General features: G+C 39.2%; 1 protein-coding gene across 1 annotated transcript; it reads right to left on the reverse strand.

The window, feature by feature from the left end:
- Positions 1-2162: 2162 nt before the first annotated feature.
- atp6v0a2b (ATPase H+ transporting V0 subunit a2b) lies at positions 2163-14552 on the reverse strand. Its single transcript, XM_069683861.1, has 20 exons — positions 14025-14552; positions 13227-13305; positions 12718-12815; positions 12372-12509; positions 12133-12230; positions 11344-11470; positions 10268-10350; positions 10045-10138; positions 9141-9353; positions 8541-8691; positions 7741-7880; positions 7494-7651; positions 7263-7353; positions 6085-6203; positions 5782-5992; positions 5542-5661; positions 5318-5437; positions 5083-5200; positions 3883-4054; positions 2163-3762 (listed from the first exon to the last, which is right to left on the reverse strand). The coding sequence occupies exons 1-20, from the start codon at positions 14139-14141 to the stop codon at positions 3660-3662; spliced, it is 2550 nt and encodes an 849-aa protein (XP_069539962.1). The 5' UTR covers positions 14142-14552; the 3' UTR covers positions 2163-3659.
- Positions 14553-14690: the final 138 nt, after the last annotated feature.

A 14690-nucleotide genomic window follows, 5' to 3' on the forward strand; every position in this document is an offset into this window, starting at 1 on the left:
GGGTGTCCATTTTGAGGGCCAATGTCGAATAGCCTGGGCATCAGGACACAGGCCTCATTCATGTCAAGTGGTTCAACTATTGTCTCTGTTCAAAACACAAATAATAATTTCTTGGTCAACCTTTTCTACATGCAATTAAAGGCTTGAAAGTACATTGTTGTAATGACACTGAACTGTCCTCTCACCCTTTGTGTTCCTGAGAAAGTAGAAAACGCGAGATTTCAAAAATCTCTCCGGGTATTCATTTACTGCTGCATGGAGCTCAATGTGATAAACCACTTGGACATCAGTCCTCTGGAAAAGGAAAAACAGACATGGATTATTATTTCTATTCTCTGTACCAATAATACACAACCAATAATGATTTCAATAACAGCCACAATCTGAGAAAACAGTTTAGACAAGAGGGTTCAAATGACAGTTTAAGCTTACATGGATGGAACTATCTTCATGTGTCTCCTCTGACTGTGAGGTTATTTCTTCTCCACTTTGGGCCCAGGACTTCTTGTCAGGGTCTTCAGGGTCTGCAGAGTCTTTAGCTTTACTTTCTGAGTACATAAACGAGTATATTAGACGCAGTCTTATTATCCACATTTTTCACAAGTCAGTTACAAACAGCACAGAAACCCTTTGCTAACTGGGGCTACTGTTCTCCCAACTTACCTTTTGGGATTTCAACTTCTATTTCTTCCTCTCTAATAGTTTTGAAAAACAGCAGACATGATGGCGAGTCTTCATCAGACACAACGTTTAAATACCGGATGATTTTCTCTTCTTCTTCTCCATCTCCGCGGCTCAGGAGTTCGTCGAAGCAGTTCGGACCGTCCGGTAAATTGAAACCAGAAGACACGCGCTGTCGGATCCACTCAACTCGTAAATCGTCGTGGACCATATTTTTCAAATAAACATAAACCTAGTTAACATTTGGAAAATCCGAATAATGTCGCAACTTTCTGGTTAATTAACCACCATTTAAAACTTTTAACATTAGCTTGAGGTTGCCAGTAGCTTTAACAACTATCCAAGCAATGGTGTTGTAGATTACCCAGCAGTTTCACGTTGCCTAGCAACGGTCAAACGTCTCGCGCTGACGGTGTTCTACTACCGTAGAGTGGAGAAAAGTAGCGAGAAAATTGATCCCAGAGTACAGCCTGAAAGGCAGCTATCTGTAGTGGCCATGTGATGACCTGTAGAGATATTTGTGTTAACCTAAGACCTTGATACTTTGCTCATAAGTAACTTAGAAGCCTCGTGAGGGGTGATGCATATTAACGTGACATATCAATGTAAAAACTCTTAATTAAACTTTAATAGTCACGTGAAAAGGTGTCAAACGTAAAATTCATTAAACAACATTTGGAGGAATTCAGGCCGTTTTGGACAGTTGATGGAGCTGGGATGTTTTTACATTCAATGCTTTTAACACACACTATGTATGGTTATTTAATAATATATAAATCAATAGAAAGGCTACTTCACAAAAAAGTTTCTTTCTTTGTTTTTTTCTTTTTGAGGTTTTTAGAATTTAAAAAATTCAGATATACTCCTTTCAAGTTGAAGACTTTGAATGGCTTGTACCTATTCCTTTTCGTGAATTAATTTGGGTTGTTAGGGGTATTAGCACTAAGGCCACCACTAGAGGGGGCTGTGAGGTGCCACATAGGCGCACTACATTTAGCCAAACTGTGCTGTCAGAAAAGGAGCATAAACATTGGAAAATCCTTCCACGAGCAATAAGGCAGAGGCCTACCTATTCCATTTTTAAGACCCATCTCAAACATCGGTCAAAGCAAACCAGTCACTGTGATCAATTTTAACTTAAAGTGTTTGGTTGTTGCTAATTTTGGTTTCTGTATTTGTCTTATCTTCTTATTGTGTATCTGTTTATGTTACTTGCCAAGGGACTACTGTAGTTTTTTTCAATAAAAATGCTAGGTATTTAGGCAATTAGTTAATATTGACTACGAAAACTGTATTTTATCTAGAAATCAATCCCTCCATAGGATCATGCACCACTGCATTTGTATGATGTGTGTGGGCCTGACTACATTAAAACTATCTCATTCAATTACAGAAGTGTCACAGATTGAGATCAAGAGTTTTAAAGCACAATTACTAAATACTAGATTTCAGTCAATTAAAACACATTACAAATGCATACATTTGCTACATGAAGTAGATTAATTGACTATCATGTAGCTTGTCTAAACCCAGATACCACCCGAATAACTCAAACAAATACAGTTTATTATTGACATGAGGATGATTTTCTCAACAGAAGTAAAGCATGGAGTGTTTGCCAATAAAAAAAATATGATTCTACATATGGAAATTAATGGCAAGATTAGGGCTGGATAAAAAGAACGATCAACCCATATAACTATTTAGTTAACTAAAGGCAAAAAAATGCTTATCAAACACCACTCTACTCAATAAAACTTGACCTCCAATTGTCTTCAAAATTGCCATCAAGATTTCACTGAAAAAGAAATCACTAAATTATCCAATACTAGAAATGCCTGATATTATAATTATGATTCCACCTTCTCCTACTTAAATCTAATAAAGCCCAACCACTGTGTTGAGAATGAGGGGAACTTTCAAAGTATTAGGCTCCAAACTGTCAGAGCTCAGTCAACAACATGAATGACTTTTAACTTTCCTATGAGTGGAATGTTGTACAGTAACTGGCAGACCCATAGGCAACACTGTGAATGCATGAAAGTAAAATCAGATGCTATTTACATTCATCTTTAATTCTGCTGTAACATTTTAAAATATAATAAATTAAAAAATAATTCTGTAAAAGTATATACACATCTCATCATCCCACGTCCTTTGCAGCGTTTTGGTACCACAAAGTAAGAAAGTTACAGTATGCTGTCATTTGGTTGTACTTCTGTAAGGCCGTCAGTGCAACAGAAAGTTAAGCGATAACTACATAACTGAAAGGTGGTTCACTGCCCAGTGAATGGAAACCAGATCTGCTCATAGTGGAAAAAGTCAAACTGCATTAATAGAAACAATTATGCCACTCAATGACGAATACATGGAAGTGAAAAAAATTGAGAGAAAATGAAATCAGAGTATTATTTTGTTAAGACTAGGGTAGATGTTATGTTCTTGTCCAATCTATGAAAAGATAAAAACAGAAACTTATTTATCCTAATAAACTGTCGTCTGTGTGGCCGTGTTTTATTCTAACTTTGCGGGGTGCAGTAAAAATAATAAGACACAAACAACTGCTACCAATAAGTGTGTAGTTGCATGTTAAATTTGAGTCTAACAAAATGTTCTGCAGGGTTACATACTGATTTTGGTACAAATACTTTTTGCTGCATAAATGAGCAATAAGAAAGTCATTTCTAATCCATAGTAACAGTAATATGTCGGCATTGTTTCAATCAGTGTGAAAAAATAGCATAGCATAGCATAATGATGGAGCTTCTTGTGGTAATATTGAGGAGTCTCTGTATAAAAGGGCTCTTGAAACTGTTGGTAGTGCAGTATGTTTAGTCCAAAGTCTGTGAGGTTCACAGTATAACTTGTTATATGAAAGCTGTTAAAAGATTAAAAAGAAAAAAGAATATATAATCATAACGAGCTGCTCGTATGTTTTGACTCTGTTGACCACCTAACAGTATCAGCAGATAGTTCGTTCACAGTAAGCCATCGTGCTCAAAGCTGGAGGGCAGCAGAGAGAAGGAAAAGGGGCAAAACTTGACTCCAGTGCCACTGTAGAACTTATTCTGAAACTCCACCCTGAGGAAGAAACAAAGAGCTGAAATCAATCGATGATAACATATTTAAAACACTGAGATCATTCAAAGCACTTCAGTCCGGTCAATGGCACGAATACTTCAGTGGTTCTTGTAATCTTACCAGTGCAGCCGGAGGGCGTGAAGGAATGCAGACAGACCCTCCATCACCAGGAGGATGGAAACAGTGAGAACAGCAAACAGGCCAAACACAGGAACAAGGAACAAAACCCCGAGGAGGTTGTCCATTTTTAGTCCTACTCTCATCACCATGGTCCACAGCACCTCTGATAGCTCTGCGACAGCAGGGAGGAGAGCATGTCCACAATCCATTTAGGGAATTACAACAAACACAGACAAAGAGTGCAGGCTAGTTACTTATACTCAAGCTGACACCTGCCTGTCTCTGGACTACATTCATTAACTCTTGTTAATGTTTCTGGTCAGGACCACAATTGGAACATTTTGCATTTTGTTTTTTAAAGTCAGGGTTAAATTTCTCCCCTGAGGGTCTAACTGTCTCTTCCTTTATGGACACAGACTTCACTCAGAAATGTCAAAGCTATTTTTTCTGTATACATCATGATGGTAATCTGACTAGAAAAGATCCATTAGCTCCAGCTCAATCATGATTGGAAGTCAAGTTAAGTGGCTACAGCGCACAAACAAGATTATTGACACATATTAGGTCTTATAAAATGGCTTATTTCTGCCTTCTTAAGACAGCCATGCACTCAGTTGACTCAAGCATGTAGTACTTTACATGAGCACATTTAAAGAAGTTCTCAATCTGCACCAGAATGTGCAGGAACTGAAAAAAGGGGCCAAAACCAATTATTTATTTATAACACTTGATTGATGTTGAAAAATACGAACACGTTGCGAAAATCTAGTGAAAAAAATAATTGAAGATTAGAAAATGAACTCAGGGATGTTCAGGGTTTAGCATTACATGTTAGCAAATAAAACATCAGCTTGTTGATGTGTGAATTGTATCCATAATCACAACGTCTAACCGTCTGTTGGATCATTGAGTGCAAAGTATATATATCTCTCTTATTTCCCTTACATTACTAAAAATAATGTATATTATTTATATTGTATATATAATGAACAAAGGAACAACATACAGTAACAATTATCAGTCATTATAATGATGGAACAAAAGTATTTGTTAGATTGTCAAAGAAATAATTGAACTTTTAGCTCTTTGATTTGTAATAAAATCTCTAATTCAGCTACTCCAGAGTTATTTACAGTTCAATAAACTCTATTTGCGTGTGTGTGTGTGTGTGTGTGTGTGTGTGTGTGTGTGTACACTCACGGGCATGTGCCAGACTGAGAGCCCAGAGCCTGAGGTAGGAGGCTGTGTTAGAGATGCAACCGAGGCAATACTCTATTGTGTGGATGGCCTGATGCAGGAACTCATCCCCAAAGTCGAACTATTACAACAAAACAAAACTCAGCATCACTGACAGAAAGCAGTAAAAATCACAACAGTTGCTTTTAAGTAGGTTAAACTTTAGTGGGTTTCTATACAGTTGTTTAGCCGAGCTGACCTCTTCTGTTTTGCGCTCTCCGCTAACAGAGAGATCACTGTGACTGCTGCCCTCCTCCATGTCATGAGCCCTCATCAGGTACAGCTCCTCTTCACTGTTGCGCCGCACACGCTCATATCCCTGCAACACCCAGGAAAATAAACTAGATTATCATAATTACAGATAAATATAGAGTATAGAGTCCTTTCTCACATCCAAACAAACACTGACGGTCACACCCTCACCCTGTACATTCCCAGGCGGTGGCTTCCATTGTGGAGCCAGTAAAGGTAGACGGGTTTCCCCAGGAGTAAGACGGGCACGGTGAGAACAGCAATGACCACGAGAAATACCTGCAGACCAGTCTGGAAGAAGCACAGTGTGATCTTTATTAATCAAATATGTCTTTTACTATACATTTAATCTGTTCAGTTGATCACAGAAGTAACATGTAGCAGGAAATGAGCTTTGCATGAGCTTCTCACCTGTCCTGGGTAGAGAGGATGCACGGCGTCACCCTGCATGAGGAACATGTTTATGAAGTGGATGAGGATACTCGGGGCGTGTCTGGAGTCTTTGGCGGAGAAGACCAGCCACTTATAGACAATCATGAACACCAGGTAGCCGAACAGACACAGCAGGAACAAGAGCTCAGGGAGGAACACCAGGTACAGGTTGTACTTCTTCCTAAAGTGTCTGTTTTTGTTGACAAAAATAATATATTTAAAACTCGCACATTTAAAGCTTTACAAGGTAAAACAAACAAATAATAACAAGGTGGTACTTACAAGTGATTGTATGTGCTGAGGATGACCCCGAAGCTCATATGTATGATTCCCAGTATCACTGACATCTTCATCTTATAGGAGTTTAGAAATGTAAGGCGGTTGGATGCCAAGTTCCAAATCTTTACAGAGGAAAGACGACATATACAGTTTCATAAGATGGGAAGTTTGGGTTGGTAAAATACCATCTTTTATAGACCCTTAATAATACCAGTGCTGAAGCCATGTGAGAATGCCATTATAGTTCCTGGAGTGGATCTCACAATGTTACTTTTGCCCGAGCGATTCAATTACTCCAATTCCAAGAATTTAACCTAATTTGGTTATACAAATTTTTCCAGTGTGAGTAACATTAAAACGAATCAAGAGAGAAACATACTGTTTTTATAACGATGCACTGATCTAATTTACTGTTTCAGCAGCCGACATGACTGTTACAGACTGATGGCTGTTTCATATAACATTCCAATATAAAAAATAGTAATCTAATAGAACTCTCAAAAATATGATTAAAAGTAAAAAGTTCATACAGGGTGCCCGGTTTGGCTTAGCGGTTAAATGTGCGACCATATACAGAGGCATTGATGACTATAGTCCCGCCCTCGGCCCTTTCCCACGTGTCATCCCACTCTCTCTTCCCCCGTTTCCGGCTCTATCCACGGTCCTCTCTTCAAATAAAGGCATAAAAAGCCAAAAAACATCTAAAAAACAACAACAAAAAAAGTTCATATACTCAGAATGTTCAGCTATAAAAGACTCAACTATTACTCCCATTAAATTACTACCACAAACCAGTAAAGAGTTTTTAATGACGCCCGTGCAGCCATGCGCATAGAAAACAATCCTAATCAGTTCCAAACAATGATGTATTAACATATTAAACTGCATTGCATCAGATTGTTAGTCGGTATTAGCCAATATCCTGAGTTTGGGAATCAGTGTTAGGAGGGAAAAAGTGAAAGCAACTATTTATACACATAGTTCAGTGAAAGGAGTAGCTTTCAAAATGCCAGCTCGTGTAGTAATCAAGAAGTGGGTTAGAACACAAAAGCATGTTTGTGTTGTAACATAATACTTCAAAAAGCTTTGTACTTCATTTGTGATTACAATGAAGGCTATTTAAAACCACAGCAATAATAAGAAGCAACTATAAAAGCTGATCTTCAATGTTCACTACTTACTGGGTCAATTCCCAGAGGGTACGGTCCACTGAAAACACCCGTAACATTTGGATCAAGAGTAAGGAGTCGATTCCCACGGATATCATCATCCCTGTTAGGCACAAATAAAGTGTCTGTTAAATGTGTGTCACAATCGTCACATCTTCATGCATTACGGGTTGTTTATTAGATTTCTTAAAAGTAAAAATAACACTCCAGGACCTGTTTAGCTTCTTGTCATGAAATACTCACTTCCAGACCTTCGCTTTGAACATGGCCTTCACACTCCACCGAGAACCAAAGATGTTAAGAGACTTTGAGAAACAGTCATTGTATATCAGGCCAGTGTAGACGGAGAACAGGCCCATCATCAGGATGATATAACGCCCCTCAAAGAATGTGTTCCAGATCTGCATGCACACATCAAATCAGTCAGATACACTTCAGTACTTCACTGTAAACTGAGACTTAAATAAGTATGAAATAAAACAAAGCTTACCTCGTTCCTAGTGTTTTTAAGTTTGCGGTTGTTCTCATAGAGAACCATCCAGAAAGCAAACAGAGCCATGATAGCTCCATGACCCAGGTCCCCGAACATCACAGCGAACAGGAACGGGAAAGTGATGATTGTGAAAGGAGCTTAAAATGAGAAGGAGAAAATTTTGTTTTTTTTCTTAAAGGTGGGGTATTATGCTAATTTAAAGCTTCATATTTCACTCTCTGTACCTGTGGAGTAGCTTAGCATCATTTACAGTTAAAAAAATACTCATAATTTTTCTCACACTGGTGCTCTGTGCAGGCCCTCATACAGCCTCTGCCTGAAACGACCCAGTCAGCTCTGTCCCTTTAAGAAACCCCGCCCCTACAAGCCCGCTTTCTTCTGATTGGCCAGCAGATAAACCACAAAAATGTCTTTAACATGCCAGTATAAATTAAAAACACGATAAAAATCTGCATTACAACCAGGGAAGTTACAATGATTATTGAATAAAAGGTAACTGAGTTAGTAACACAGCACAGTATGGTCGGGTTTAACAAGCTGTACATTTGTTGACAGTATGCATGTGTTATCAAAGGACAGGAAGTATTTCAAAACTACAAGGAAGGAACTGTTGTGCAACACGTGTGCATGTTGCGGTCACATCTTTGACTTCTGATACATGAGACCTTTAAAAAGCTCCAAACGGTGTGCTTGCTTTGTATCTATGTTTGGCCCAGTGCACATTTTATATTTGGAGTCTTATCTCACGACGCCTGTAGCAATACGGAGAGGATAAAAGAAAAAAGGATCCCACTCACCAGGGTTGACCTCCCTGTAACTGCCCACTCCATAAGCATCCACGATGTTCTGGAAGCCAGAGGTGAATTTGTTGGTCCTTATGAGGGTGGGGGGAGTGTCGTTGGTGGGGATACGATTGACAAAGGAAGGAACTGTTGCTCCACTTTTTCTCTGGAATATCAATGTCAAATGAAAATGTCAGCATGTTGCAATATCTAATTTCAGTGTACTGTCTAAAAACATTTGATTATCATTGCAAAAAGTCGACAGCGCATGCAAGTGAACAAGAAAGACATCTTTGTGGTTCAGCAGTTGTGGCATAATTACATTTTCAGAGAGCCAGACAGACGATAAATAACTCTCTGTACCATCAGTTAATTCCATTAATGTGTCTTTGTATGTCTATCTCAAATACACTCTGTCCTTCTCAGCCGGCTAACTGAATTAACAGTGGTCTTTCAGTACTTTGCCAAGTCAAGCTAAGTCTCTTTTTCTTAAACTAAAGCGAGCAGACTAAACACATCCCCTCATACAGTACTGGCATTTATGATGCCAAAGAATCAACTGCCCCAGTTAAACAAACAGAAAAAGAAAGCCGGCAGTGAAAAGTATTTACTCACCGACCCTTCTTCCAGGGCCCTCCGCAGGGTGGGAATATCATTGACAGGACACCAAACCTCAGCGATCAGACACTTGTTTGTTACATCAAAACTACACAGGTTAAGAATATAGTAGATGGCCTTCATCTTCTTGACCTGGATGACCCAGGTGTAGACGGATTCTGAAGCCTTAATCAGGACCTGCTTCAGGTAGTCCTCTGTCCTGTGTAGTACCTGGGCACATGAGAGATAATCAGGGCTGTGGTGCTTCATATTATAGGATTTTAAGCCTCTCAAAAATGGGTTAATTTAACTTCACATTCTTCTATTTCTATGATTACATAAAGCATATTAACAGACAGAAATTAATAGTACAAACGAGGGATTTGAGGGTGTTGTTGTTTGTGAATAAGAGGAGAAACAGTCAGAAAATGGAGGGAATAAAACAGCATGCATGAACAAGAGAAAAAAAAGAGAGAAAAGAGAGGCCTCATGTTGATCATGTGCTAAAGGGGCTGAGAGCAATTCTGTTTTTTTCAGTCACAGAGGGTTCAAGCTACCAAATGATTCACGGTGAAAAGCCCCAGACAGAAAGTTTACTGCCAGGACCGGCTCACAGAAAGGCGAGAACTGGGTTAATCTTTTCAGAAAATAAGTCAGCCATTTAATGTAGTTCTTGAGTTCTTAGACCACGAAAGGCCGGTTCAAAGGGCGCAATCCTCTGTGGATATAATGCGATATAATCACTAAACACAAGATTTTTGGCAAATTCCTTTTGTAAAATGTTGAATTCATTAAAAAAAAAAAAAAACACCTGGAGAGCTAAATGATCCAGCTCTTACTTAATCACAGGAGAATTAAGAATACAAACATTTCCTGTTACTAATTAAACACTTAGATCTTTAATGATCTAATGTAGACTTACTGTGTGCAGGTCCTGAATGCGAGTTTTTAGTCCTTCCACAACATCATTCCTCTCCTCATTGCTGCTGGGATAGGGGTACAAGTGACAGTGGTAGCTGTGGAGGGATAAAAGTGTTATTCACACATGACTGAGGTAATAAATAAAAACAACATGATCATATGTCCGCTCTTTGTTCTGCCGCTAATTGAACAAAACACAGGATGAAGAAGTGTGAACTAGTTACCAGTCACAGATCTTCTTCACTTTCTGGCCAATTTGATCTCCCCAGTAAGAGATCAGGAACACCACGCTTTTGGTCGGCTCACCCTGCAGAAAACGTTGTTGTTGATCAATGATAAGATAAGATGTGGCATATAAAATAAAAACATAAACCTCATTAGGTTTCAAGTGAAAGAATAAGAATAAAAGTAACTTAAAATATGGATCAATATGTGTTTGTAAAATCACGCTCCTCTTTTTCCCACATGCTTCAGTATCACGCTTACATTGCTCTTAAATCTTCCTGATTGTCTATCAGGGAAAGTATGTCTGGCGATCCCAAACTGATCAGTCACAGCCCTGCATGCCTGCCCTCTGCTCGAGCAGAGGAAATATATAAGTGGATTAGTGCTGTCATTCAATCTGAATGGATTAGATCACAGCACTCATGGGAACAGCCAGTTTCTAGACTTTTCGTCGCTTGCAAACACTGTTCAATACTCTTCAATACTCTTCAATACTCTTCAATGCTGTTCCCTCTGAACTGTATCTGCACTGCATGGTTGCAACACTACACAAACAAAAGGAAGTGACAATGATGTTTTGGATGATAAGTAACACCTTGCAGCATGTGATATCAGGAAATGTGTGTTCCTTAAATCTATCATGCTGCTCTTACAGCAATGATGACAATGTTGAAAATACAGATATTTTATATAAAGAAGTATTTCACAAATGTTTTACATTTACAATTTCATGGACTTGCACATTTGTATGCATCAACTCATTCAATTGTTTACATTAAACATCAAGTTTGATCTTCTCTATAAAAATGACGGAAGTAGAGAATGTACAGAAGTCCCACAAAAGTCATGAGCATGCAAAGAAGTTAAGGTCGGATCTATCCTTGGAAACTTTTTCTCAGATGATACCCAAATTGAGTATATTGTTTTACCAAATGAAGTGCCTTCCAACTGGACTAAAACCCCAAATATATGATTAATGCAAATGATTATTTGGCCTCCCTGTTGGTATTTTGATATCACACAGTAATGCAGAGGAGAACTGGAAAATTGGAGAAGGCAGCTTTAGGAAACCTACTGTGCTGGGATCTGCCAGATACTCCTCGACCTCTGCATAGCTGAGGATAGTGTAGCCTTTACAAACTCTCCAAAGCATTCGCTCAAAGGCCTCGATCTTTGTCCTCTGAATAAGCCCAGAAATGAAACTGCAAGAGAATGATGACAACATTTTAAGACAGCCTGACATAAAGTATGTGTCAATTAGGGGACACAAACCTTTAATTTTACCTTCAACATCACAGCATTGTGATCAAATCTTGATATTAAAACTCAGAATGATGAACAGCCACAAATGTAAGTTATAGGGATGAGGAAGACTGCCTGTTTGCATGTGTGAACATCCTCACTGACACAAGAGCATGAGAGCAATGTGGTCTCTATCGGCGGCTTGTGGCTTATCTATCGGCTGACGGTAATACAAGTCGCCTGCTGCGGCTCTGATACTTTCTGTGTAGCAGTGTAGTGATTGCAAGAACTAAAACTATGAGGTTAGCTGCCTTTCCTTTGAAATGTCACACAAACTTTTGTGTGAGGAAAAAGTGACAGAGCGGCATTTCAATTCTTGCATGCCAGTGAGGTGTGTATAAAGTGTGTGTAATTGAGTGAAGTGCTGTGTGAAAGAGAGGCCACAGAAAACTAGTGCAGTTGTCTCATTTTACAAAACCATGTCAATGTTAAGCAGCAACTTTTTGTTAATATTCATTTAATAAATATTACTTTATACTGTTGTCAACTCTATATCGATCTCCATTTCCAAACACTAAACGAAACATTAAGCTTTATTGGCTAGTAGAATTCAACCCCTCACCCTAGTTTGGCTCCTAGCCTCTGCATGCTGCTGTAGTCCATCATTGTGTCCTTTTCTAGGAAGGGAAACTCCTCATACTGTACTTGGAGGGGCTCTCGCTACAAGTAAAGGCAGGTGGGTAAAGCAGAAAATCTGAGTCAAACCAAAGAGCGGATTCCACTTTAAAAAAACATGCCGTAAGAACAAGATGAAAATGTGGCTGTATCAAATACAGAGACACAACAGGATAACACGCATACCTCAGCAGGTCTCTGTACAAAGGTGCGGGTGATACGCAGCATGTGTGTGTACTCTGTCAGCTCCAACAGATTCCTCTGCAGCTTCTCTTTATTCTTGGTGACCTCACCTAACTCCACTTCTAGCCTCTGCAGCTGCTCCTGTCAACACATACACACCCAGCGATATTATAGTAATGTAAATATAATAAACATAAGGTTATATAACAGACTTGAGCAGAACAAAACATAATTCATGGTTTGACACAGAGAAAATACTCCACTACATTTTTAAGCTGTCCAGGTATAACACCATTTACAAATGACATTAAACACCTGCTAAATGATGAAACATAATAAAGTCACTAACCATTATAGTCATGACATGCTTCGGTAGAGGAGCCACAGGGTTCACGTCTCCCTGAGGCAGTGAAATGTCTGCTTTCTTCACTTCCCTCAGAAGGTACCCTGTTCAAAATAAAGAGCAATCATTTCTAAAACACAGAAAACACATGTCTGAAAGTTTGTAAGTGCGGTGACCAGCCTTTGAATAACACTGTCTCGTCTGATTATTGAAATATCCATAAGTGTATTCTCCTCTGTTAATTGTTTAAAGTGTTCAGTTAACCAAGCATTGCATTTCATTCAACAAAATCTACAACCTGCTAACATTTCTCAGGACTATAGCTTCGGGTTTTTTCAATCAATTCAGTGAGAAGGCTGTCTGTGCCTTTATGTGTTCCCATCAAAGCTTTGTCTTAATCCTGTCTGGGACAAAAGAATTGTATTTGCTTCCCAAAGCTAGACGACACCTAGAGCTGGATGAATAGATAGGAAGCCTTAGTGGTACACAGTTTATTAAGATTAAGATATACTTACCAAGAATCCTCTCCATCTCTTCGCATTTTTTGATCTCTATGACGTATTTTCGCTGAAATGCGTTAACAGTTGGGTTGAGCTGAAACAAGTACAAGAGAGATATCCAGTCAGGACTTGAAAGATAAACAATCGTCACCACAACTCATCTCCAACCTCTATCTCCAAGACAAAACATCATAAACCTCACAGTATTTAATCTGCCGGCAACTTTACACCCCCCCTTACATTACAGAGTTATTGACACCTAACGCTCCAAACCATGATCTAAAATCCTCCAGAGTACCTTTATTAGTTGTTCCTCGGTCAAGCCTGGTAACCAAGAGCTACCAGGCGTTTGCCATCAGAGCCTAAGCCCTGGAATTCCCTGCCCGGGGAACTCAGGCTAGCAAACTCATTACCTACTGTTCTTATTCATAATTTTGTAACTTGCCCATGTTTTTTTTTTATCCTATGTATTTTGTGAAGCACTTTTAATCTCTCTATGTTTTAATTTTGTTTTATTCTATTTATTCTGTAAAGCATTTTGTAACTTTGCTTAGATAAGTGCTATATAAATAAAGTTATTGTTATTTTTATTATTCCTGCAGCTATTATCAAAAGAATATTTAGGATTTCCTTCCTTTAAGTTACAAACTATTGCCACGTCTGCTGTGATAAAACGTAAAAGTCATTGACAGGTGTCGCAGAAGTTCCGGTAGTTAGTAGATAAGCAGTGAACGATGTTATCCTTGTTTGCAAACTCAGCAGTAACTTTCACTGTGTTTCAGGAGGTCACAACCTGTGTATTTCAGGACTTACGTCTCTGAACTCCGCCAGCCCCAGCTCTCCAAGTTCACTGATGCAGTCGTATGCGGATCCAGACTGTAGAAACAGCTGGGCCAGACACATCTCCTCTCCTCGGAGCAGAGAGCTCATTCTGACAGTTCACTGATATCAGCTCAGACGACGTGCTAATGTTAGCAAGCTAACCGGTGCGGTTTCGGTAAAGTAAATAAAGGCACGTCAACGGCGGCCAGACAAGTCCTTCTTATGGTCTTCCATTTTTTGGCTCAGGTGATAAAACCATATTTGACTTGCATAACGGACACTTCAGACAGGTAACGTTACAGCAGAGGCGGCTCCTGTTAGCTCACGAGCTAACCGGTGAGCGCAGTGTTGTGGGTTCCTGGATGAAAACTTGTTTCGTCAAAGTTGAAGCTGAAACTGAGCAGAATTTAGTCTAAACACCGCTATAATAGAATATCCAAAGGTGTAGTCCCAACTCTTCTCATACTTTCTGAAGTTTAACAGACGTCCGCTTGCAATATCCACAATGATACACGTCACTTCATATCACACTGTTGAATACGATCAACTTCCACGGCAGTGAAAGTACCTTTGACCAATGACCGCCGCCCCCTGGAGTCTGCGCACTCGCTCTCAAACGGCGAGTGACTTTAAACCCTCAGTACTGTCTGAAGGCAA

The sequence above is a fragment of the Semicossyphus pulcher genome, unplaced genomic scaffold (genome assembly GCF_022749685.1).
Source record: "Semicossyphus pulcher isolate SPU_LCO1_2020_fin unplaced genomic scaffold, fSemPul1.0.p SCAF_6, whole genome shotgun sequence".
NCBI lineage: Eukaryota > Metazoa > Chordata > Actinopteri > Labriformes > Labridae > Semicossyphus > Semicossyphus pulcher.

Coding starts and splice junctions, on each gene's coding strand:
- atp6v0a2b (XM_069683861.1), bottom strand. CDS start 14,141: ATGAGCTCTCTGCTCCGAGGAGAGGAGATGTGTCTGGCCCAGCTGTTT. Junction 9,354..10,044: donor GCATTCAGGACCTGCACACA/GTAAGTCTACAT, acceptor TCATGTGCCCAG/GTACTACACAGGACAGAGGA. Junction 5,438..5,541: donor ACCGCCTGGGAATGTACAGG/GTGAGGGTGTGA, acceptor TGGGTGTTGCAG/GGATATGAGCGTGTGCGGCG.